The sequence below is a fragment of the Sphaerulina musiva genome (assembly GCF_000320565.1).
Source record: "Sphaerulina musiva SO2202 unplaced genomic scaffold SEPMUscaffold_1, whole genome shotgun sequence".
Lineage (NCBI taxonomy): Eukaryota > Fungi > Ascomycota > Dothideomycetes > Mycosphaerellales > Mycosphaerellaceae > Sphaerulina > Sphaerulina musiva.
In genome coordinates, this window is record NW_016017383.1 from 1521115 (window position 1) to 1542361 (window position 21247).

At 53.8% G+C, this 21247-nt stretch overlaps 5 protein-coding genes across 5 annotated transcripts; 3 read left to right on the top strand and 2 right to left on the bottom strand.

Moving 5' to 3' along the window:
• Positions 1 to 48: 48 nt before the first annotated feature.
• SEPMUDRAFT_76130 (uncharacterized protein) lies at positions 49 to 1700 on the bottom strand. Its single transcript, XM_016910128.1, has 2 exons — positions 1149 to 1700; positions 49 to 1088 (listed from the first exon to the last, which is right to left on the bottom strand). Exons 1-2 carry the CDS (start codon positions 1626 to 1628, stop codon positions 87 to 89), a joined length of 1482 nt encoding a protein of 493 aa, XP_016764808.1. The 5' UTR covers positions 1629 to 1700; the 3' UTR covers positions 49 to 86.
• A 949-nt stretch (positions 1701 to 2649) lies between these two features.
• Positions 2650 to 8883, top strand: SEPMUDRAFT_122176 (uncharacterized protein). Its single transcript, XM_016901751.1, has one exon. The coding sequence runs from the start codon at positions 2789 to 2791 to the stop codon at positions 8798 to 8800; it is 6012 nt and encodes a 2003-aa protein (XP_016764809.1). The 5' UTR covers positions 2650 to 2788; the 3' UTR covers positions 8801 to 8883.
• Positions 8884 to 10042: 1159 nt separating this feature from the next.
• On the top strand, positions 10043 to 14765 carry SEPMUDRAFT_145879 (uncharacterized protein). Its single transcript, XM_016903315.1, has 5 exons — positions 10043 to 11225; positions 11281 to 12065; positions 12134 to 12225; positions 12282 to 12417; positions 12475 to 14765. Exons 2-5 carry the CDS (start codon positions 11395 to 11397, stop codon positions 14537 to 14539), a joined length of 2964 nt encoding a protein of 987 aa, XP_016764810.1. The 5' UTR covers positions 10043 to 11225; positions 11281 to 11394; the 3' UTR covers positions 14540 to 14765.
• Positions 14766 to 15059: 294 nt separating this feature from the next.
• On the bottom strand, positions 15060 to 17189 carry SEPMUDRAFT_129585 (uncharacterized protein; the record flags this gene model as incomplete). Its single annotated transcript, XM_016902298.1, has 1 exon — positions 15060 to 17189. The coding sequence occupies one exon, from the start codon at positions 17187 to 17189 to the stop codon at positions 15078 to 15080; it is 2112 nt and encodes a 703-aa protein (XP_016764811.1). The 3' UTR covers positions 15060 to 15077.
• Positions 17190 to 17393: 204 nt separating this feature from the next.
• SEPMUDRAFT_145880 (uncharacterized protein) lies at positions 17394 to 19255 on the top strand. The gene is made up of 4 exons (XM_016903316.1): positions 17394 to 17495; positions 17561 to 17729; positions 17786 to 17873; positions 17932 to 19255. Exons 1-4 carry the CDS (start codon positions 17430 to 17432, stop codon positions 18998 to 19000), a joined length of 1392 nt encoding a protein of 463 aa, XP_016764812.1. The 5' UTR covers positions 17394 to 17429; the 3' UTR covers positions 19001 to 19255.
• The last annotated feature ends 1992 nt before the right edge of the window (positions 19256 to 21247 follow it).

Genomic DNA, 21247 nt, shown 5'->3' on the forward strand with positions numbered 1-21247 from the left:
TGAGATACCCCAAAAAGCAAAGTCAGAATTACAGTAATGCAAATTGCTGTTGACTACAAAAGTGTTCTACCTACCTACCTACCTCCCTACCTCCCTTTCAGATTTCCTTTGTGCTCATTCCACCATTGCATACACAAAGTATGAAGATTCATCCCTTCCACCCACCACTCCCCAAAACTATCATTCACATCCACGTCCACCTTGACCACTCGCTCTTCTCGTTTCAGTCCACACAGAGCACATGCGTGCGGCGCTGTGAAACCTCCTTCGGTCGCTTTCAGCGTCCTCACCGGCATAGTCTCCGCCACTTCGGGCACAGGCCCCAATTTGCCTGGTGCCGCCGCGACCGCGCTCCGGAACTTACCCACTTGGCCCTTCCATCGTTGTACAGTGTCGAGGACTTCTCGATCTTCTTTGCCCGCTTCAGACTTGTCGATCGATGTCAGTTTCATTCCGCCTTTACCTCCTCCTGCGGCTGAGGGACCGATTCGCATTGATGCAGCGAGAATCTGGTCGCGTTTCCACCGGAGTTTACGTCCTGCGATGATGTGAGCGAGAACGATGGCGGATTGGAGATGTGTTGCTAGGAACTGGTGGGTCGCCGGGTGCGCGAGGAGTTGACCTCTTTGCGTCGACTCTAATTTGGAGAGGGGATGAAAGAGGGCTTCGTCTGCAGCGGAGAAGATTGCGGTGAAGCGTGAGAGGAGGATGAGTGGTGGTGGGATATTTGTTGGCGGTAGCTCGCTCTGCGAAGGCTCGGATTTAATGCTGTTGAGGACTGATGCGATACTTGTTGATGGGGGTGGTCTCGAAGCTGCCATTGAGGTTTCCTTGCCGTGGGAGGGAAGTAGCGCGGGAGCTGACACGGGATCAGCAGTGTCGAAATCGTCCCAGACATCTTCTTCTTGCTTGGGAAGTAAGCTTGAGCTTTTTGGTCTCGACATTGAGTCTGCTTTCGCATGACCCAGAAGTTCGTGGGCTCTTTCAGAGCGTGGGCTCATGATGTTGGGCACAGAAACAGCGTCCCCCAATCCGAGCAGGTCTATCTGCGGCATGCGTGGTTTTGGTGCAGATGCAGGTGGTGTTGCCTGCGCCTTGGGGATGGGAGGACCACTCTTTTTCTGCAGCTTTGCGGGTGAGGTCTTCACGGGACGCGTTGGCGCAGGCTGCGGAGCGCTCACAGGTGCGGCCTCAAAGTCGCCGAAGTCATCATCGAGATCGGGCTCGGAAACATTGTCGACATCGAACAGCACATTCGGATCTTTGGCAGGCACATAGCCCGATTTCTTTTGCAGCTTGTTCGACGCCTTGGGAGGAAGAGGCGAAGGACCTTGTGGCTTCGAGAATGGCAAAGGCTTCTTCTTGGCCTGTGCTTCCTGCTCCGCAATGATACGTTTCGAGTACTCCATTGCAGCCTCAGGATTCTTCGACAAGTCCTCGAGGTCATCATCACCGGCATCGTACTCATCGTCTCCGCCAGAGAACAGGAAATCCATGTGCTTGGCGAACGGGTGCTGGCCGATAACCTGCTCCGGTTCCGCTTCCCTCGTCTGAGCTTTCGGTGGAAAAGGCGTTGAGTTTCTTGAAACAGTGCTGAGGCCAGGGCTCCGATGTGTTGTGCCGCTCATGGGACTTTGTGTGAGATCTGCAGGGGCAATGGCAGAGGCATCTTCAAAGTCGCCAAAGTCGTCATCGTCGTCTGCATCGTTCGGCACGAGAGATGGTCGAGAGTTGACTTGGCTCGCTCCCGCTTGTGTTGGCGAGGTCGAGTGCGTTGCAATCCCAGTGTCCCTCGGGCTTCCTACGTTGGTCGACTGGGACACCTCTCCAAAGGCGGCGAATAGGTCGGAAGACATGTTGACAGGGTATTTCTGTAGGCACTCATCATACCAGTAATATGTCCCATACACTCATCGCAGCTGGTATGTTTGTGGTTGCACACGGGGGATATCCAAGACACGGTATATATATATGTGGAGTACCTTGAATGAGTGGTGGAGGTGGAGGTGAAAGGATGGGCAGGGCAGGGCAGGGCATGGCTTTGAGCAAGTGAAGTTGGCAGAAGGGGTTTAGCGTGCACGCATTTTGCCAAGGACGAAGGAACGGAGCGTGTCGCCGGGCCGAGATGATCCGCGTTCAGTCGCGTGCGGGTGGGTCACGACATCCAGAGCTCTCGCTTGTCGCGTTTCCTGTTGCTTTACTTTGAGCTGTGCTTTGCTTCTCTTCCCGTCACATATTTTCCTTCGCCGAGCCCGCTGGAATGGGCAGAGAGCAGACAGCATAGGGCATTGGGGCATTGAGCATTGGGCGGCGTTGCATCCCTTTCCATACCACAGAAAGTACATGGCCTTCCTCGACACTCTTCACTTAATCTGTATGTCCTACTCACTTACTTACGTCCTCCAGATATCAGCCAGAGCAGGACCGGCTCTGATTCCATTCTCGCACCTTCCATTTCCACCTCCACTCGCAACTTTACCTGCTTCAGGCATTCCCAGCGCCCAGCCTTTCTCAACCATCTCGCTGCCGCCAGGCTTATCACTTCAATTCACCACCACCACTCCCACCGCCGCCGCCGCCGCCGCCGCCCTTTCACCCCGATCGAGACGTACGGCACCAGCAATCACGACATCCACCTGGACCCGGGACTGGACCGGTGCAGAGACGGAGGATTCGGTCAGCTGCTGCTCATAATTGTGCTTGGATGACCTCACGACACCGAGACAGACACCTCCCCCATCTCGCACTCCGTCGGGCCTCGTGAGCCCGGCACCTCTCTGCATGAGACATGGCAGGCCAACAGTTGGTGCAGAAGTTGGACGAGCTTCTCGCGGATGAGAACCAGCATTGGTTCTGTCCACGAACGAGTGGCCACGAGGACGAAGTGTACTTTGCCGAGGACATTGAGGCCGGCCCGGAGCCAGAAGATGTGAAGCAGACGCGAGAAGAGCTCGTGAAGCAGGCACACGAGCGGCGGGATAAGGCGCTGGAGGTGTGCGTCATTCTGGCCTTTGACGGCGCCGACGCTCGAGAGTACCAGGAACAGCTCAAGGTGAGCCTGCAAAGGCAGCTCACACGCTGCGATATCTGCGTACGGGAGTTCCATCGAGGTCGCCGGCTGCTGCGCAACAAACTCGAGTACGAGTATCCAGCAGATGATGTGCTCGAATTCATGAAGACCTTTGACACCATGAACGAGGAGAGAATCATCGCCGGCCTGGACAGCATGACAGAGCACCTTATTGTTCTGCCCGAGGAAAAACGAAAGATAACAGCTGCGGGTGTCCTCGGTATGTTCGCCTTGTTCGAGTCACTTCATTGTATCCCATTTCTGCGCAATGAGGACGTACTGCAACGCACTTTCGACCCGGCCTTCCAGCTTGTGCTGGGCAAGAAGAAGAGGTTATATTTGCCAAACTATGCACCCGGCATGGCTGCCTTCCTTTACAACGGTAACGAAGAGCGATCAAGCTGGGGCGAGCGCAATATTATCAAAGCCGGCACCAAACGCAAGATGCTGGTCCAGGAGTTTGATTGTGCCGTCAAGCCATGGCTGGAACCCGCAATGAATCGGGTGAACTTGGTCGGCATCGACGCCTCATTCCTGCCCAGATTCTGGAAAGGTACGCGGCTTCTGCTGGCTCAAATGGACGAGCAAGTTATGACCAACAATCTCCGAGCCATGGACATGAACTTGTTCACCCTGGCAATTGATCACTGCGCACTCAAGCACGCACATTTTTCAGACCTTCTTGCAAGCATTGAGAACATGATCAGGTTATGCGGGTCAAAGTTCTGGGACGCTGTTGGAGCAATGACACCTCAATACGTCGCAGAACAGATTTTCAAGGCCCCTGGGTTCCTCAGTCTCCTCCAGACCACGGATGAGACTGTGCCGTTACGTCTTGAGGAGAAGATGGCGTGGGTTGATGCTTTCATTAACAGTGTGAAGCCAGCCAACCTTGTCACGCCGCTTCGGACGCTTCTTGATCAGCTGCTCATTGTGATCCAAAAAGAGCCGTACTCAAAGTATGCTAGCACCGTGGCTTGGGAAAAGGGCTTGAACTGTCTACTCGAAGCCATTCGGCGCATCACATCTGCAGTGGACGGCGGGCCAGTATATACTCATCTCATCGAGACTGTCGCCAACGATCATCTCGTTGCGATCCTGCAAGAGCTCAGTGGAATCGAGAGGAAAGGAGAGCTTCAAATGTCCAAGACTGTGCTACTTGACCTGGAGATCATTGGGAAGATTCTAGAGATGGAAGTGATGAGCATGATTCGCGATCGCCGGTACATCGAGGTGAAGGGTGAAATTGATCATATCGTCGGCCACGAAAGCATGAACCTCTGGAAAATGACCACGTCACACATCAAAGCGGGCAAGAGTGCCCTCCCTGCTGCAGTTCTCTTTGGGATCAAGAGACTGGTGCAACTAGAGCCATTTGCCGCGAAGAAAGTCAGCGATCTGAACAAGTCGCAGGTGAACTGGAACGATGCCCTCCTGTCGACACGCAGTCACGTGCTCAACTTCCTGATAGCTCGTCTTGATATGTTCAGCGGTGATCAACTCTCGGAGCTGTACCTTGATCCACTGGCAGCGCAAGGTCTGATGGCCTTGCTGTTCAGCGGGGATGACCAGGTGCACCAGGGCGCTCTGGCTGTTCTGAAGAATTTGACCCAGCAGGACAGCAGGCGGGATTGTCTTATGCATGTGACTGACTCTTACTTCACTACCACTTTGGAATCCACAACCGACTGTATTTTGTTAATATCCAGCGCTGGGATCTTTAGTCCGTGCAAACACCTTATGAAGATATGTCGCGACATCCTGGACTGCTTGTGCGACAGCCAAGATGGTATTCTGCGCAAAGGAGATCGACAGAGCATACAGGAACAGGAAGCACTGCGGAAGTTCTGGGCTGCAGTCTGGCGCACCATTTCAACCATCTTTGAAAAGACCGAAGCCTGGAGTGCACCTCATGACAAAGCCATGATGATGGACTTCTGTCGCGATGTCATGGACTTTGCAGAATATGCTTTCAATCAATTTGCAGTCATCGCTGGAACAGTCGTCGAATTCAAGGAACGCTCAGATCTTCTGCATCACCCTAGGCAGGCTTTCCACAAAATAATCCAATACATCCGCTTGCGAGACGATTGGCTTATTGAAAAGTCAGTAGCTTTGACCTGCAGTATTCTCATACGCCTGGAGGCATCCGGCATCCGGGCAAAGAACGCTTCTATTGAATTTCTTGTTGCTGCCATGCAGGGCAAGGTCAAGACGAAATTGACAATGCAGCACAAAGCCGAGCTACAGCGTGCTCTAGAGCAACATCTCGGAGAAAGCTTGTCCAATGAGGAGGATGAGATTGATCTCACGAAGCAGAAGAAGCAGAGCTCGTTGCAAAAATGGGCCAAGTCTGGGCCAGGACCTTCCACGCCTGTGTCTACTACTGCTAAGACTAACAAGAATGCTATCGACCTCGAGGCGTGGAGCAACAAGGCAGCCGCACAGAAGCTGCAGGATAAGAAACCCCAGAGCACCAAAGACAAGCAGAAGACGACGGCGAACAAGCCAGACTTTGTCGATCAGGCGGGCTTCCTTGCGAAGCGTAAGGCCACTTTAGCTGAACAGCAGCGGCAAAAGGCAGCAATGTTAGCCAAGACCAAATCCAATGGTGCTGGAAGCGGCGTCATTGGCCTGGGAAACTATGGCACAGACCACGACAACAAAGGCCAGACCATTATGGTCGACTCCGATGAGGAAGACAGCGAGGACGATGATCTTGATGACGACCTCTTCGGTCCCGCCGCAAAGCCAAAGAAGCAGGTTCGAGCCGCGCTCGATCTGAGCGGCGCCATTGGCTTGAAGCCAGAGGTTAAGAGTGGACCGACTAAGATTGCACGTACCAACCGATCGTTGAAGGACATGCGAGCCCGACTGAAGCCCGATCTTGGTCCGCTACATCGTTTGATGTTGTCATGGGAGTTCTTCCACCAGGGCGATTACCCCCCAAACTCAAACGAACATGAGTTTGCGCGCGTGGTTGATTCCTTCCGCGACCCTTCCATGTATCAACAAACCTTTGAGCCTCTGCTTATCTTGGAAGCTTGGCAGGGTATGGTGCGGGCACGAGAAGAGCTGCGGGATACTACCAAACCGTACGAGATCAAGATCCAGAACCGGAGCAATGTCGACCAATTCATCGAGGTCAGTAGCTTCATCGGACATCAGGAGAACCGAGATCAGCAGCTTTCAGAGGGTGATATCATCCTGTTCTCCAAAGGCAAGAGGCCGGCGGTGGATGAGAATGAGCCACATTGCTTGGCTAGAGTCTACCGAGTGAAGCGGCAAAAGGCACACCTCGAAATTGTATACCAGGTGATGCCGGGTACTTCGCTGGCACCACAGCTTATCATGCAGACCATCATCTTCGGTCTCAAGTTGCAATCCATTACACCACTCGAGCGTGAGTACGGTGCTCTGAGAGGTCTGCTGTACTACGATCTGTGCAATCAGATTATACGAGCAAAACCGTCCACAAAGATCAACTTCAGTGACCGGCAAGTCGCTAACTTCCGGGACGTATACGAGCTGAACACCGCGCAGTCAGAAGCGGTCAATGGAGCACTTGAGAACGAAGGTTTCTCTCTCATTCAAGGTCCGCCAGGTTCCGGCAAGACCAAGACTATCGTCGCCATTGTTGGTGGTCTTCTCACACAAGTACTGAAGAACGCACCGAGAGGTTTACACAAGATCTCTATGCCTGCACTCGGCGGCCACGGCAATGGAGCGAGCGGAGACGCGCCGGCCAAGAAGCTTCTTGTTTGTGCTCCGAGTAACGCGGCGGTCGACGAACTGGTGCTGCGTCTCATGAAGGGCGTGAAAAGCAAGGATGGCACTCATCATGATATCAAAGTCGTGCGTATCGGACGCAGCGAGGCCATCAGCGCCCAGGTCGCCGACGTCACTATGGAGACTCTAGTGCAGCAGAAGATCGGAGGCAGCAACGCAGCTGACGACAAGCAGCGTAAGATGAATGCTGAACTCTTCAAAGAGCATAGCGACATCTCTACCCAGTTGCGTGATCTGTATCAACAGAGGGATTCGGAGGAGGAGATGCGTAAGCTGGACCCCCTCAAACGCAAACTGCTGGAAGATAGCATTGTCCACATTCGACGACGCAAGGCCGAATTGGGCCAACGCATCGACTCCGTCAAGGACAATGAGAAGAGTGCAGGGCGTGAGCAAGAGCTCAATCGCAAGCGAGCGCAACAGGCAGTTCTGGACGAGGCTCACGTGATCTGTGCCACCCTCAGCGGATCGGGCCACGACATGTTCTCTGGTCTGAGTATCGAGTTCGAGACGGTCATCATCGACGAGGCGGCACAGTGCGTCGAGATGAGTTCCCTCATTCCGCTCAAGTACGGCTGTGTCAAGTGTGTCATGGTCGGAGACCCGAAGCAACTGCCGCCGACAGTATTCTCCAAGGAAGCCGCCAAGTTCCAGTACGAGCAGTCGCTCTTCGTGCGCATGCAGAACAATCATCCCAAGGATGTGCATCTGCTCGACACACAGTACCGAATGCATCCGGATATCTCAGTCTTCCCTAGTCGGACGTTCTATGATGGACTTCTCAAGGATGGCCCAAGCATGGCCAATCTTCGCAAGCAACCATGGCACGCGAGCTCTCTGCTGGCGCCCTACAGATTCTTCGACGTGGCAGGCCAGCATTCTTCAGCACCTAGAGGCAACTCGCTTGTAAACAAAGCTGAGATCGAAGTCGCTATCATGCTATACACCCGTCTGCGAACAGACTTTCCAACATACGACTTCACGGGCAAAATCGGCATTATCGTCACATACAAGGCTCAATTGAGGGAGATGAAGGGCACCTTTATAAGCAAATTTGGGCCAGATATTGCGGACTACATCGAATTCAACACGACAGACGCTTTCCAAGGACGCGAGAGTGAGATCATCATCTTCTCTTGCGTGCGAGCTAGTCCGGCTGGCACCATTGGTTTCTTGCAGGACATTCGGCGTATGAACGTGGGTCTCACGCGAGCCAAGTCAAGCTTGTGGGTGCTGGGCAATGCGAGCACCCTGAGCTCAGGCCGCTATTGGAAGAAGCTGGTCGATGATGCGAAGGGGCGTGACAACTACACGACTGGTAACCTGAAGAGCATGCTGGGACAGAGTAGCAACAACTTTCCCGCTAAGGAAGGTACCACTCGGACCATGGAGGATGCACCGGCTGCACCGGTCGAACCAGTTCGCACTGCTATCGAGCCGCCTCCGAGTTTACAAGCGCACCCTGGCGATGGTTCTGAAGACAAGGCCGCATCCACTCCACCTCCCGCTCCAACGGCTACTAGGCCTGGGTCAAAATCGTCGACCCAGGCCGCAGACCCGGACAAAATGGATGGGGTCACCTACCGCTTCCAAGACCGTGTCGGCAAGTCGAAGCCCGGCCCAAAAGTTGTGGACGAGGATGTAGAGATGGGTGACGCTACGCCAGAAGACGACTATGCGCCCGAACTTGCCACGGCTATCACGGGCACCGATCGAGTACCATCTCCGACCCTCTCGAATACTTCTAGGGCATCCAGAGAGCCGTCCAAGCCACCCTCCAATAATGCTGGATCTAGAAGCGGCACGCCTGTATCAGACGCATTGAAGACAGGCGTTAGCGTGGCAAGCGCAGCACCAAGCACAGTGCCACCCAAGATGGTCAAGAAGAGGCCTGCAGCGCCTAATCTGTTCTTGCCCAAGAGGAAGCCCGGGCAGAGGTAGAGTCGGCTTGGCAGCAAGGCAGACAGGACTTTGCCGCTTGGCTGACTGGGTATGTACTATGGTAGTAGAATATTGTACTAGAGACAGCTCTGTTGAGATCAGACAACGTAGCCATCCAGTAGGTATGAGATGCTTGGTAAAACTGCTGACCACAGATGATCACGCATAAATTCGCGGACGAGGCAGTACTGAACAATGCAACGAACGGGAATATGACAACTGATATCACTGCGCAATCTTTCCCGAGACTTCAGGAGCAGAGTGCGGTCTCCATCTTCCCCAGCGCCTTCCCAGAGCGAGGCCGACGGCTCCATCAGCATCTACTTGAACCATGGCGCAACGGATGCCTCCAATGACTTCACCGCCGCCACGCAGCTGTGCGTAGCTACATTCGGCAACGTAGCTCCGTCGTCGCTAACAGAGCGGTATGATCAGTCGGATGTGGAGTGCACTGCGTCGTTGACAGTCGCTTTGTAACGACGTGAAGCAACCAAGGCAGCTTCTTTGGAACATCTGACAGCCTTCGACGCATACATAGTCGGCTCCACGACCGCCACACGATGAGAAGGGGGGATTACAATCGCGAGGTGTCACGCTGCAGCAGCCACTAGACGGACGAGAGTGCAGCGGGTCGAGCCAACTTTTTATGGTCTCATACCGCGGTCCATCCTGATTGAGGGCCTTGTCACAGCCTCCAGGTCTGACAACGCTGCTTCATGATGGATGTATTTGTGTTACATCTCACGACTCCTCGTGGCAAGAAAGCTAGAAGCAGGTGCTCCGATACCCCAATGTTCTCTGACGCGTGATGCTGTGGAAGGCGCATATACGCGTTTTCGGAGTATGCCGAAGCGCGATATGTCCGCGTCCCTTGAGTGCGGGCAAGGGCGAGGGCGATGGCGAGGGTGAGAGTGAGAGTGAGGGTGAGGGTGAGGGAGGGAGCGGGAGCGGGAGCGGGAAAGGGTGAGGGTGAGGGAGATGAAGAGGTGCAGCGCGTAGGACGACATCATGTCTCGACGCCGCATTCTGGTCCCGATGCCCGATCCGACTGCACCCACACAACTGTGCAGCAGCATGAGCGGACTATGGCTGGTACCTTTTGATCTTTCGACCTGCTGTCTGGCCCCAGTTGCCAAGCCACGCTCGCTACTCCGTCTCTGGGACGCAGATGGGAATTTGACAGAACGCCTCCAGATGCTGTCGCATGCATTACATTCTCCCGGAAACTGGGTGTGGGCGTGCTCCAGGCGCTGAGTGCAGCCTCTGCAGCAGCGTCCACACCGCGTGTTATGCGGTACATGGGAGCCGCTTGGCCTCACAATCCAGGATGATGTGGCCGGAGTATGCTGAGGTCGCACCTGGATGAGGCGGATGTCACGTTGTTGTTATACAAAAGCTGCAGCTTGCTGGAGAATTTCTGCGCCGAAGTTTCGTAACCTTGTCGCCGAGTGGAGCGACGCACGGCTGTTGTCACACCTCACCTGCACGCTTGACGCTGCACGATATCCCTCGCGGATCGTGCCGCGGCTCTGCACCTCGACCGCTGGAGCATGTTCCGGACACGACGTCCAATCGTGTGGTGACATAGCACTGCATTCGCATTCAATATTCATTCATTCATTCACCTGCCGGACGGGTCAGACATGCGGCGAGTCCGCGGCGACGACGATACGACGACGACGACGATGACAACGAGGACGCCATTCCATCTCCTCGGATTCCAGATATCTCACGCCGGTCTCAGACAACTCATCACTCTCGTGTTGCGCTGTTCCATGGCTGCAGTGGGGGCACGGGGCGAATGACCTTACACGACAGTCCGCCAAGGAAGCGTGTTCTGTTGGTGTCCCTCTTGGTCTCGAGGTACAGTAGTAGCGTGGGTCATATCTGAGTAATCTTGTTTGCGCCAGCGACCTGCGGCACCCGAATCATCATCTGCTGTACCTGTTCGCCTCCTGTACCACGGTCACGCCCAGGGCATTGCCGTCGCTGAACACGCCGTGTCCTTGCGTCTTTGTGAGATCGGAGGAGATCCTGAGGGAACCACAACAGCAACAACAACAACAATAACACCAACACTAACAGGACTAGTCTTCTATTTGGCCTCTACCGTGCTCGTCTCCTCTCCCTGCTGCCTTCTTCCGTCTCGAAGACTCTTTTTCTTGACACATTCTCTTCTTTCGATCTCGAGTCGACGTGCTCTCCTCGCACGCGTTCATGTCTATTCCTCGTCCTGCTGTCCTCGCCACAGTCCATTGCGCCGCCTGCAACCATTGGAGAGAAGAGTGTGGCTGCGACCGCCGGCGTGCCGCACGCCAATGATCGACACTGCCTAGCTGACGCGCAGTTACTGTATCGATACTCCTCACCCAGAGTCGTCTCGGAACATTGCGCAGCTCTGCTTCGTCCTGAAAGAGTGAGACTGGTGAGCTGGCATGGTTCCCCACAGCCTCGTGACATTAATCTGAAGCAGGACACAGCAGCATCATCCGTGGTGCCAGACCCGACCGCAGCTCGTCCACACGACATCCACACGCTACACGGCAACGCACTCTCTGCCCGAGAGTACGTTGCAGACACTGAGCTCGTGTGCGATGCAGCTTTCCGGTGCTCTGCAGCGTCGTCGTCCACCACCACCAGCCTTTACCAACCATACTCCCCGTCAGTGGGAGATAACAGCTGTGTGCCCCTCGCAATCTCTCCCGTACTCGCATGACATGTTCGGACTTGGGCCTGGCACTGGCATGACCATTGGCGGTGCTGGTCCACTCGAGTCTGAGGCCTCAACCACCATGGGCCAGGCCCATTCAGCCACTGCTCAGGCGAAAACCGAGAAGCTCCGCAGACGAAGCTCCACGACCATTCTTCGCGAGGACTCTATACAGCAAACCTTCGAAAACAACCCGTGTCCGAGTCCGGCGAGTGAGAATACTCCGGCATTGTCGGGATCGAACTCCTCCTGGTCGATGCACTACGACTGTGCCAATCAATTGCCATATTCCACCACTCACACACTGGCGGGCTCCTCGAATGTGGACACGATGAACACGCAGACGAGCTTAGCACGACTGCCCAAGGACAACCCTTCGCATGATTTGGCGTGGTTTCTGAAGAACACGGCTCCCCCCGCGCCTCATCGCAAACCCAGCAGGGCCGACCATCCCCACCGAGCGGTGAGCGGTAAGAATGCGTTGCGACTGTTGCGGAATGGAAGCGGTCAGCAGAAGAAGCACCGCGTGTCATTGATTCAAACCGCCCATGACAGGTGAGCCGTGGACCGTTCCTGTGGTGCTTCTTGTGATCTATCACATTTCGGCTGACCGTCGGCTCCAGGCTCAACGGTGTGTTGCGGGACGAGGGTGGCTTACTTCCGGGGATCGCAGTGCCTGTTCCCAGAAATTGCGAACAAAAGATTTCATCCAACGGTATGACGCTCTCATGTGCTAGAGGCTTTAGACGGCCGTACTGACGGCGTCACCAGGAAAACGCTATCTGGCCCTGGTACCAGAGCAATCTGAGCATGGTGGGGATGGTGATGATGATGATGATGATGGTGGTGGTGGTGGTGATGGTGATGGTGATGTACGAATGAATTTCGATGACCCTTCCATCCTCAGGTGAGTAGTACAGTAAGCATCTTGTTTGCAAGGCTTGGTGCTGACCTGGCGCTCCAGTCCAGATATACTGGAGTCTAGAGTGTCAGTGTGCTTCCACGACGACGTTGCATCGGCCACGAGTGATATACTGGATACTTGGTTATCGACATACACGGAGTCTTTGAACAAGCAACGAACGAACAGTGTCAGCGACCAGCGTACTATCATGAGTGATCGAAGTTCCAAACCTCCTTCTAGCTTTCAAGACGTGGCAAGTCGATTGTCAAGATCACAACAACATCAATACTCCGACACGCCCATACGACCAGCTGCCTCCAATCCGCCCACGCCTCTTCCAGAATCCGCATTATCCATGGCAGATTCGCACCACGGCAGCATATACGACCGACCGCCACCCAGGATCTCTTTTGACACTTCTCGAGCGCTCACGAGCCATCCCATATCGCCTGCTCACGATAGCCATACCCACGTTCCGAAACTATCCTTACCACATGAAGCTTTCCCTGTCAAGCACCCCAGCCCCGGAAAGGAAGTCCAAATTCGCCACCCTGTACCTCGCCGACTGGGCAGCCATCCTGTCCTACTCCAGCGGGCTTCAAGCATCGCATCAATGATGTACGGGAGAAGTGTTTCCGAGCACATGGACTCGTGCGAAAGCCCTGGTCCCCCTCCTCCGCGCAGTCCTTTGCGGCTACGCCGTGATCCCAGGACGATTGAAGGTATTATCTCGAACCATGAGAGTGTCCGCAGAAGCACTCCACGAGTTGCACCGAGCATCAAGTCCATGAGCGACTTTCACTTCGATGCAGAGCCCATCCGAGCAACAGTGACCACGGAATGCTCGGGACCCATCAAGCGACCCAAGTCTCGAGGCAAGAAGAAGAAGAAGGAGAAGAATATGCTGCCAGGAGTCCCGTACCCGGCTAACCGAAAGGCGAGAGAAGAGCGAGTACGAGCACGCCAAATGCGTGACACTGATAGGTCAATTGAATCTGTCATGGACGAGCCTGAACAGCCCAACAGACAACGGTTGAAGAAGATGAGACCGAGGATCCAGATCCCGGCGTTGGCACCTCATCGAACCACTTCGACAGCAAGTCGACATAGCGATGTCTCCAGCCCAGCCAGCTACAGAAAGATCACTCAATGGACCGCTTCACCCGTATCGCCAGTACCATCGTTGGCCAGTGAGATCTCCGAAGAAGATCACACTACATACACGCCCATATCGCCTTCAGCCTCCGCCGAGGCACGGGATGCTCAAGCAAGTCTATGCATGTCCGAGATGATGTTTGTAGCAGAGGAGGTCCCTGTGGCGGAGAGCACCAAGTCTCCCAAACTGCCCAAGTCAATCATGAAGGAGACCAAGAGTGTCAGCAAATCTTACAAGCCGCGACCTCGATCGGCTTCTTTGCCGCGGAATGCGTTCCTGCGCCGCAGTCGACAGAGTTTGAGCAACCAATCCTCGCCACGGGGCAAGAGTCCCGTGTTGAGGCAGTCTGTCGATGATGCTCCTCCACCTTTACCCTCGCCGCAGCCGGGTCGAGTACAGCCACCCACACAGCCCCAGTCAGGAGGATCAGAGAAGCCGAACACGTCGAACACCGGAGCGAAACGTACCACTCAAAGCAAGGACTTTGCCACTGTACCTTCTTCGCTGGACGCTTCACCCATGTCGACCTCGGGGAAGAGACACCCGCCGCACATTGCGACTCAACACAAGCTCTCTGGAGAGCGCAAAATGAAAAGCGCAAATCGCGCAGCCTCTCGCATCGACGCTCGTCTAGAGGCGTTGGAGAAACAGAATGCTCTCCTTTCCGCAGCATTGATGGCTGTACTCAAAACGACGAATGGCCAGCTCCATGATCCCCTGCCCGATCAAGCAGGAATCGTCGTACCCGACGAGACACCACCACCGAAAGGACCCATGGCGTGGGAGGCGAGAGTGGCCAAGAGAAGCGAAGCGACGATGGCGAGTGGAGGTGCCACTGCTGCTGCTGCTCCTGGTCATCATGTCCGCAGTGGTAGCAATGGCAGCGCAATGGAAATGTACCTGAGTAATACGAGAAGAAGAAGTAGTCGTCGACGTGAACAGGCGCCGGAGGGAAGAGAAGAAGCGTAGAACCGCACTCAGATGTGGGGGCGAGGGCGTGTGATGATGTGGTGATTTTTGAAAAATAAAGGAAGAGAGAAAAAAATTCAAAATCCCAGTGAACAACGGCCGTTTTTAAAAGGAAAAAGGATTTCGACGATGAAGAAAGTTTTTGTCTGAAAAGAAGATTATGAGTAATACCTTACTTAATATATATGTACAACTAGAGTTCTACATACCTTACCTATTGAGGTACCTGTCACCTGCTCTGTCCTGCTCTGTTAGATATATACCCATTCCCTACAGGCCTTTTCGAGATGTCTGAGAGAGGAATGGAGGAAGGAAGGAGGAGTATGCCTGCGACAAGTTCAATTTTGGGCAGAGTCGGCTGTGACGTGGGACTATGATTGCTCTATATGTATACGAGAGGATGAGGTATTATGGGTGAGAGGCTGCTGATGCTGTTGTACTACATATACCTAGGTACATATACATAGACATGTACCGCAGCTGTTGCTACTAAACGAGAAGAGCAAGGCTGTTGCCCCCATTGTCCCGCATTACAACTCTACAAAGCCAACTCATCTTCGCTTTCATCTTCAATTTCTCTCGCCTTGATTCTGCCAGACTTCCGACGCTTGATCGGGCGAGCAATAATTACTCGAGGACTTTTCGGCATCATCGTAGGACGCTGTGGGAGAAGACATTGCGCTGCGACGGCGAGTGCTCTTTGTCTCCTCCGTTCAATCCCTGGAGTCTTCATGATCGTCCTGGTCAGTACGTCGGGCGTTTCTGGCTCCTCATTCTCCTTGTCGTCGGCGAGAACGCTTCCTGGACCAGATGGCTCTGCTTGCGTAAATGGTGTCTTCGCGACCCACTCGCAGAGGTCATCGTCCCAGCCGAATTTCGATGCTTTGGCTCGTGGCGTCTGGAATGCAGATGGTGTCTTTGGCATTTGCCAAGTGTCATCAGTCTCATCGGCACAGTCGTCGTTCAAACGTCGGCGAGTGATGAGCTCCGTGGCGATGGTCCGCAAGATCGTTTTCTCGATTCTTTTGGATGAGGAGGATGCCGTGATGTGTTCCTTGATGCGACTGAACACTGGACCGACGATGTCTAAGTCTTTGTCAGTGTCCAGCGAGAAGAAGCCGCAAGCTATGGACTGGGCAAAGTCTTGCGTGCATCTCTCTGCTTCGCGACGATACAAGACATCTCGTGCGACTCCATCGTAAGCTTCTGTAATTTCTCGACTATGAGACGCCAATGTCGAGGGACTACCAGTGAGCGCTGCAAGGACGATAGGTCCTGCTAGCCACGGCACCGCAAGCCTGTTGACTCGAATGTGATTGTTCGCTAGAACGCTCATGCCAAGACGAAATAAGCCTTGTCGTAGTTGAACTCCATGCCGACTGGCCTCATCCAGGAGCAAGCTTGTGCAGGCCATGATGCAGAGTTTGGAGGCCACTTCATCCATATTCTTGGTCATTTGTTTGTGGTATAGGTTCATTTCGCCCGGGACATAGGCGTCCTCAGCAACACTCTCTATGCATAGTTGAAGGAATTGCAGAGCCTCGTCCTGAGCACCTTGCGTGATGGCTCGCAAGAGGGTGTTCCACATATGCTTATGTCCAGTCAACAGGGCTGAGATCCGAGTCCTGTCCTGACTTACGAAGCGTGTAAGAACTCGAAATCGAATGCCCTCCAGGCCACGCCACAGACTCTCTGTGTCGAGCAGGCCCGTCTTTGTCAACGACGTAACCTCACTAGCCTCCAGCCATGCACTGATGAGAATCTCGACTTCTGGCAACGCAGATAGTTCTATACAGTCGCGTATAAGCTTGTCGATACATGAATCGCTCAAGCTTTGATCAAGAATAGCGCGTCGTACCGCATCGATTCCTTGACTTCGCGCGACTTCGCGAAGTCCCTGCCAGTCTGAGCCCTTGATGTTGAGCAAGTCGTCGAAGAAGGACCACACATCACTCGCAATCGTCCCATCGACATCCTCCCCGTCATATGAAGGCTCCATTTGTGACTCGAGGTATCGCGGTACCTGACGCAGACACGTTCCCAGCAGGCTACGAGCGCCGCGCCTGCTCACGTTGTTGGCTGCTTGAGTAATACGTAGAAAGTTTTGAAATGCCGAACGCAAGGCGACTTCTGCCTTTTCAATGGGATCCTGTATTTTGATAGGAAGTTGTCTTCGCATGCGATGCTGGACCAGAGTAGGCTCCATATGATCCAGAGCGGGACTTGCCTGCAGCGGCACGGTAGGGGGTTGCTGCACACGCTTGAGAAACGGACTCGGCAGCACGATGGTGTGCACTCTGCCATCGTTACTGGAACCTCCATTGCGCACAGTTCGATCAATCTTTGGCCTGTCCTTGGCTGCGTAGGTACGAGGTTTGATCTTCTTCGAGCCTTCTGGCAGCCAGAGGGGATCTGTCAGTGACTCAGGCTTCCGCTTTCGTATCCTTATCTCTGGCCTGGACGCTGTCTTGTGGGCTCTGAGATCGGGTCTGATGAGGTTACGGATAGCTTCTATTCGTGAATCGATGGTCCTCAAAAGTCTGTTACAACGGGCTGTCGTCCAAGCAATGTCCTCGACTCGGCTGGATCCCAGGCTCGAATGCTTGCGCTTGAGGCCATTGCTGGTGCCAGGCGGTGGACATATAGACATGCTAGATATGATGCTCCTGATATCCAAGCGTTTATCTCATGCTGTGTTCCAAAAGTTGATGTGCGCGAGATGAAATGTTGTTGTTGTTGTTGATCATCACAGGTTGGCCGGGAAAAGGGACGATCCGCCTGCCGCCAAGACATTCGACCGAAAGTGTCACTCACCATCGCCACCAGAACAAGGTCCACGTCCGTATTCAGGAAAGTCACAGTATCATTTTATCTGTGAAGCTTGCATATCATGCCATCAGTTGACTCGCCCACCCTGATTGTGGCAAGATATCTCAAGTCAAATGGCTATACAGAAGCGAGTCTGCCCAACAGGCAAGCAAGGCACCCCCCGGCTGACCATCTGCTAAGTGTCTTCTATAGACATATGAAGCCTTTATCGCAGAGGCTGGGCTACCACAAGATGCGGGTGTCGTCGTCAAGGGCCAGCTGGACTTAGAGACGCTTCTCGATGAGAAGAAGAATTTTGATATTGCCGTAAAGTTCGAGAAGCTGGGCCTGGAAAATGCCAATACGGGGTGGAAACAGCCTGGTACGTCTCCCCGGTCCGACAGAGGTGTGGACATATCATTTCTCATCGTCCCGCAGCACCGTCAAATGCCAGAATAATCGATGAGCTTCCTACGTCTTCGAATATCCTCAGCGCAAGAGTAGAGGAGTTCAAAGATCAGGATGGGTGAATATACTATACTCTCGACTCCTGCAGGGGAAAATCTTCTAATGTTGTGTTGTAGAAACGAGCAACCACTTCTGCTTGCGACTACTGCAGACAAGCGTGTGCATCTGATCAATGCGAACAACAATGCTCTACAAGCATCGTATGCGACGATTCACGATGCTCCGGCGCTCTCCGCGTTGAAGATTGGCGACAACACTCTGATCACATCGTCTATGTCTGGACAGCTGCATCTGAGCGACTTGTCTGGCAAGTGCTTCGCCAAACGTCGAGACCACTCCAAATACGTGGTCAAAGTCGCCGTCTTCGAGGACAAGCTACATGGATCCGTCATCGCAACAGCAGGCTGGGATAATAAAGTCGTCATCTACCACGTAGACTCAACCGACGACGATCTCCAATTGAACGAACCGTCCGCCACCATCCCCTTACAAACGAAGCCCGAAGCAATGGTCTTCGTCCGCCATCCAGAGACCAACCTACCAGTTCTCATCCTCAGCCGAACCGACTCCAACAACATATACTACTACACAATCGAAACTCAACCTCGCCTCCTCGGACAACAGAATCTCGCACCACACTCCAACGCCTGGGTCGCGTTCACACCATCAGCGTTGGAAATCTGCCCGACAGACCCAACGCTGCTCGCAGTCGGCACATCTTCCATCCCTCACATGAAACTGCTCCTCGTGAGATTATTGTTCCCCTCTTGGGAGCCTGAACCCCCACGTCCTCCACCTACCGCTCTGCGAACATCTCTCCTCGACGATGATGCGCCCGCGCAGCAGGAAACACAAGCCTCGCAAGCTCGCGCAGCACTCGTCATTGCCGAGCGAGAATTTGCGGCGATCCAAATTCACGCGACGACCATGGCTCCACAGACTCCCTACTCGACACCCGCGGTGGCGTGGAGACCTGCTGGCGACGGAGTGTGGGTGAATGGAGATGATGGGGCGGTGAGGGGTATCGAAGCGAGTACGGGGAAAGTGGTCAGTACGCTGCGAGGGCATGAGCCCGGAAGTAAAGTACGGTGTTTGTGGGCGGGACATGTCCCCGGAGTGGGGGAGATGTTGGTGTCGGGTGGATTTGACCATAAGTTGATTTTGTGGACGAGTGTACCTACCTAAGGTAAGGTAGGTAGTAGTGTGTGATGGAAATACCTAAGTATGGAATCATCACGAGGGAGAAGAAATGCGCGATGAGTGCCAAAGATGATGAATCACCTTTTTTCTGCTTCTTCTTCGGCCAATTGTTTATACAGCACAGGCGGTGCCGCTTGTATGCCGTGTTGTGAACGTGGCGTGGTGCTTTTTTGTTTTTTTCTCGCAGAAGCGAAATCATCTAGACCCTGCAGCGTCTGGAGCGGGCAAGCCAAGAGAAACCTACCTACAGTAGACCTAGGTACCTCCTTACAGTCTACCTTATGGTTTTGCCCAGACTTTTCGATGATGTAGGTGTAAGACGCCTCACGAGCACGCAAAGGTACATAAGGTACATGTACATGTAGTCAGAAGAAAAAAATACCGCGGTAGAAGCTGAGCTGAGCTAAGCAGAGCGAGACAGGAGGACCTCTCTGTCCGCGGACTTTTTTTTTGCCACTATGTACAAAACCTGAGTTATGCATCTGGGACTATTTCCCTTATGCAAAAAAAAATATACCCAAACGTCCTAACACCGGTAGTGAGTAGAGTGGAGTGGGAGTGGAGTAGAGTGGAAGTGGAGTGGGTGGAGGGATCTAGATGCTCGGGCCTCAGCGCGTTTGATAGTGCCAGCGCCAGTGTGCAGAAAAGTCTTGGACGCCAAAAATTGCCGGAACGAACGAACACATGGGTTTTAGGGGTATGTGTCAGTATAGTATCGCTTCAGCTTAGCCGAAGGCGCTGGAGTGGACATATCACAGTTAACTACCTGCAGGACCTAGGTGCCTACTCTCAAGTGGAGTGCAGCAGTCTTCAGCTACCTCCTATATGTACCTATCGCAAGGTGAGTTAGGTATGGTCAGATACCTAGTTCGCAAGCCAAGAAGTTCGCAGCTGATGATTTGCGAAGTGGGCAATGATCTCGCATGGACCCGTAGGTTGTGAGACTGGTCTACTCATCCGGAGTTTTGTCACGTAGGTAGATATCAGTGCCTAGGTAGGTGAATAGTCTTGCGTGGCGACCGTGATCTCTCACAGGAAGAGCGGGCGCGCGCGCGAGTCGGAGGTTTGCCTCTTCAGTATGTACATGTACCTCAGGTACCTCCTAGGATGGTGGTTGTGCTTTTCCTCGTGGCTGGCTACCTGATGCCCTCTGGACACGCCAAGCTTCCTTTCTGCCCGCTCGAGGAGGATTACATATCGTTCCTACACGTAGGAGGGAACCTACCTGACCTACTATATGCTTTCTTATCACGAGACTCTGGAGAACTCTATCGACGATCTATTCTGCTTCTGGCGCAACAAGTTGGCACAATCAACATTGCGAGCGCAGAGCCCCCGGCGTTTTGTAGGGACGTTGCTGGATCACCACTACAACTCCCGGTCAGACAGGAGGCGAAGCACAACGCCCATCCTTCGTAACGCTAAACGATCAGTTGTCTCAGGGAAGCGCGTCTGGATTGATCGCATGCGAGAGCCCACTTCTTGGGTACAAATGAAGGGACGAAAAGAGTGCGGAGCCATGGACGAGTGCCGCCTTCAGCAGTAGTACTGCTAGTCACGATAGGTCCCTCAAGTCCGGAACATGATCCGATCGCTCGACACGGATATACAGTACATACCTAGTTGTAGGTCCTAGAGTGTCTGCCAAGACCATCAGAACATAAGGCTATGTGAGCCTAATGTCAGACCAAACGTGATGTGCATAGCTTGTGCGGTGAAGTGAAGATAGCGAAATACCTCCATTGTTACAAGATGATTAGGTAGGGCATCGGACAAGTAGTAGGCAGTATAATAATAATAACAGTGAGCTAAGACGAGAGAAGGGAGTGCGTGAGGCAGTGCTGACAATAGGCTGAGCGGACGCGCGGCTAGCGCGAGGCCGTAACACTGAGAACAGAGGGAGGGCTGTCGACCTGCTGGCGCTTGGCGAGAAAGGGAGCGGAATGCCGAGAGATGCCTGCGAGCGGAACTTCTTGGACAAGTTCCAAGCAAAACCAAGTCCGGCGGAGCTCTCGGCGAGAAGACCAGGGAATCGACTGCCCGGATACCTCATCTCCGCTGCTTGGCACTTGCAAGGGTCCACATGCTTTGTGGCGAGTCGTGGTCTACTGGATCACGTCGCAGAGTACTACTGCTGCATGTGTTTGTGCATGACTACCTATGATGATGATGGTGGTGGTGGTGCGAGCATCACTGCGATGAGGCACTCCTTCACTACGATAATGGCACGCC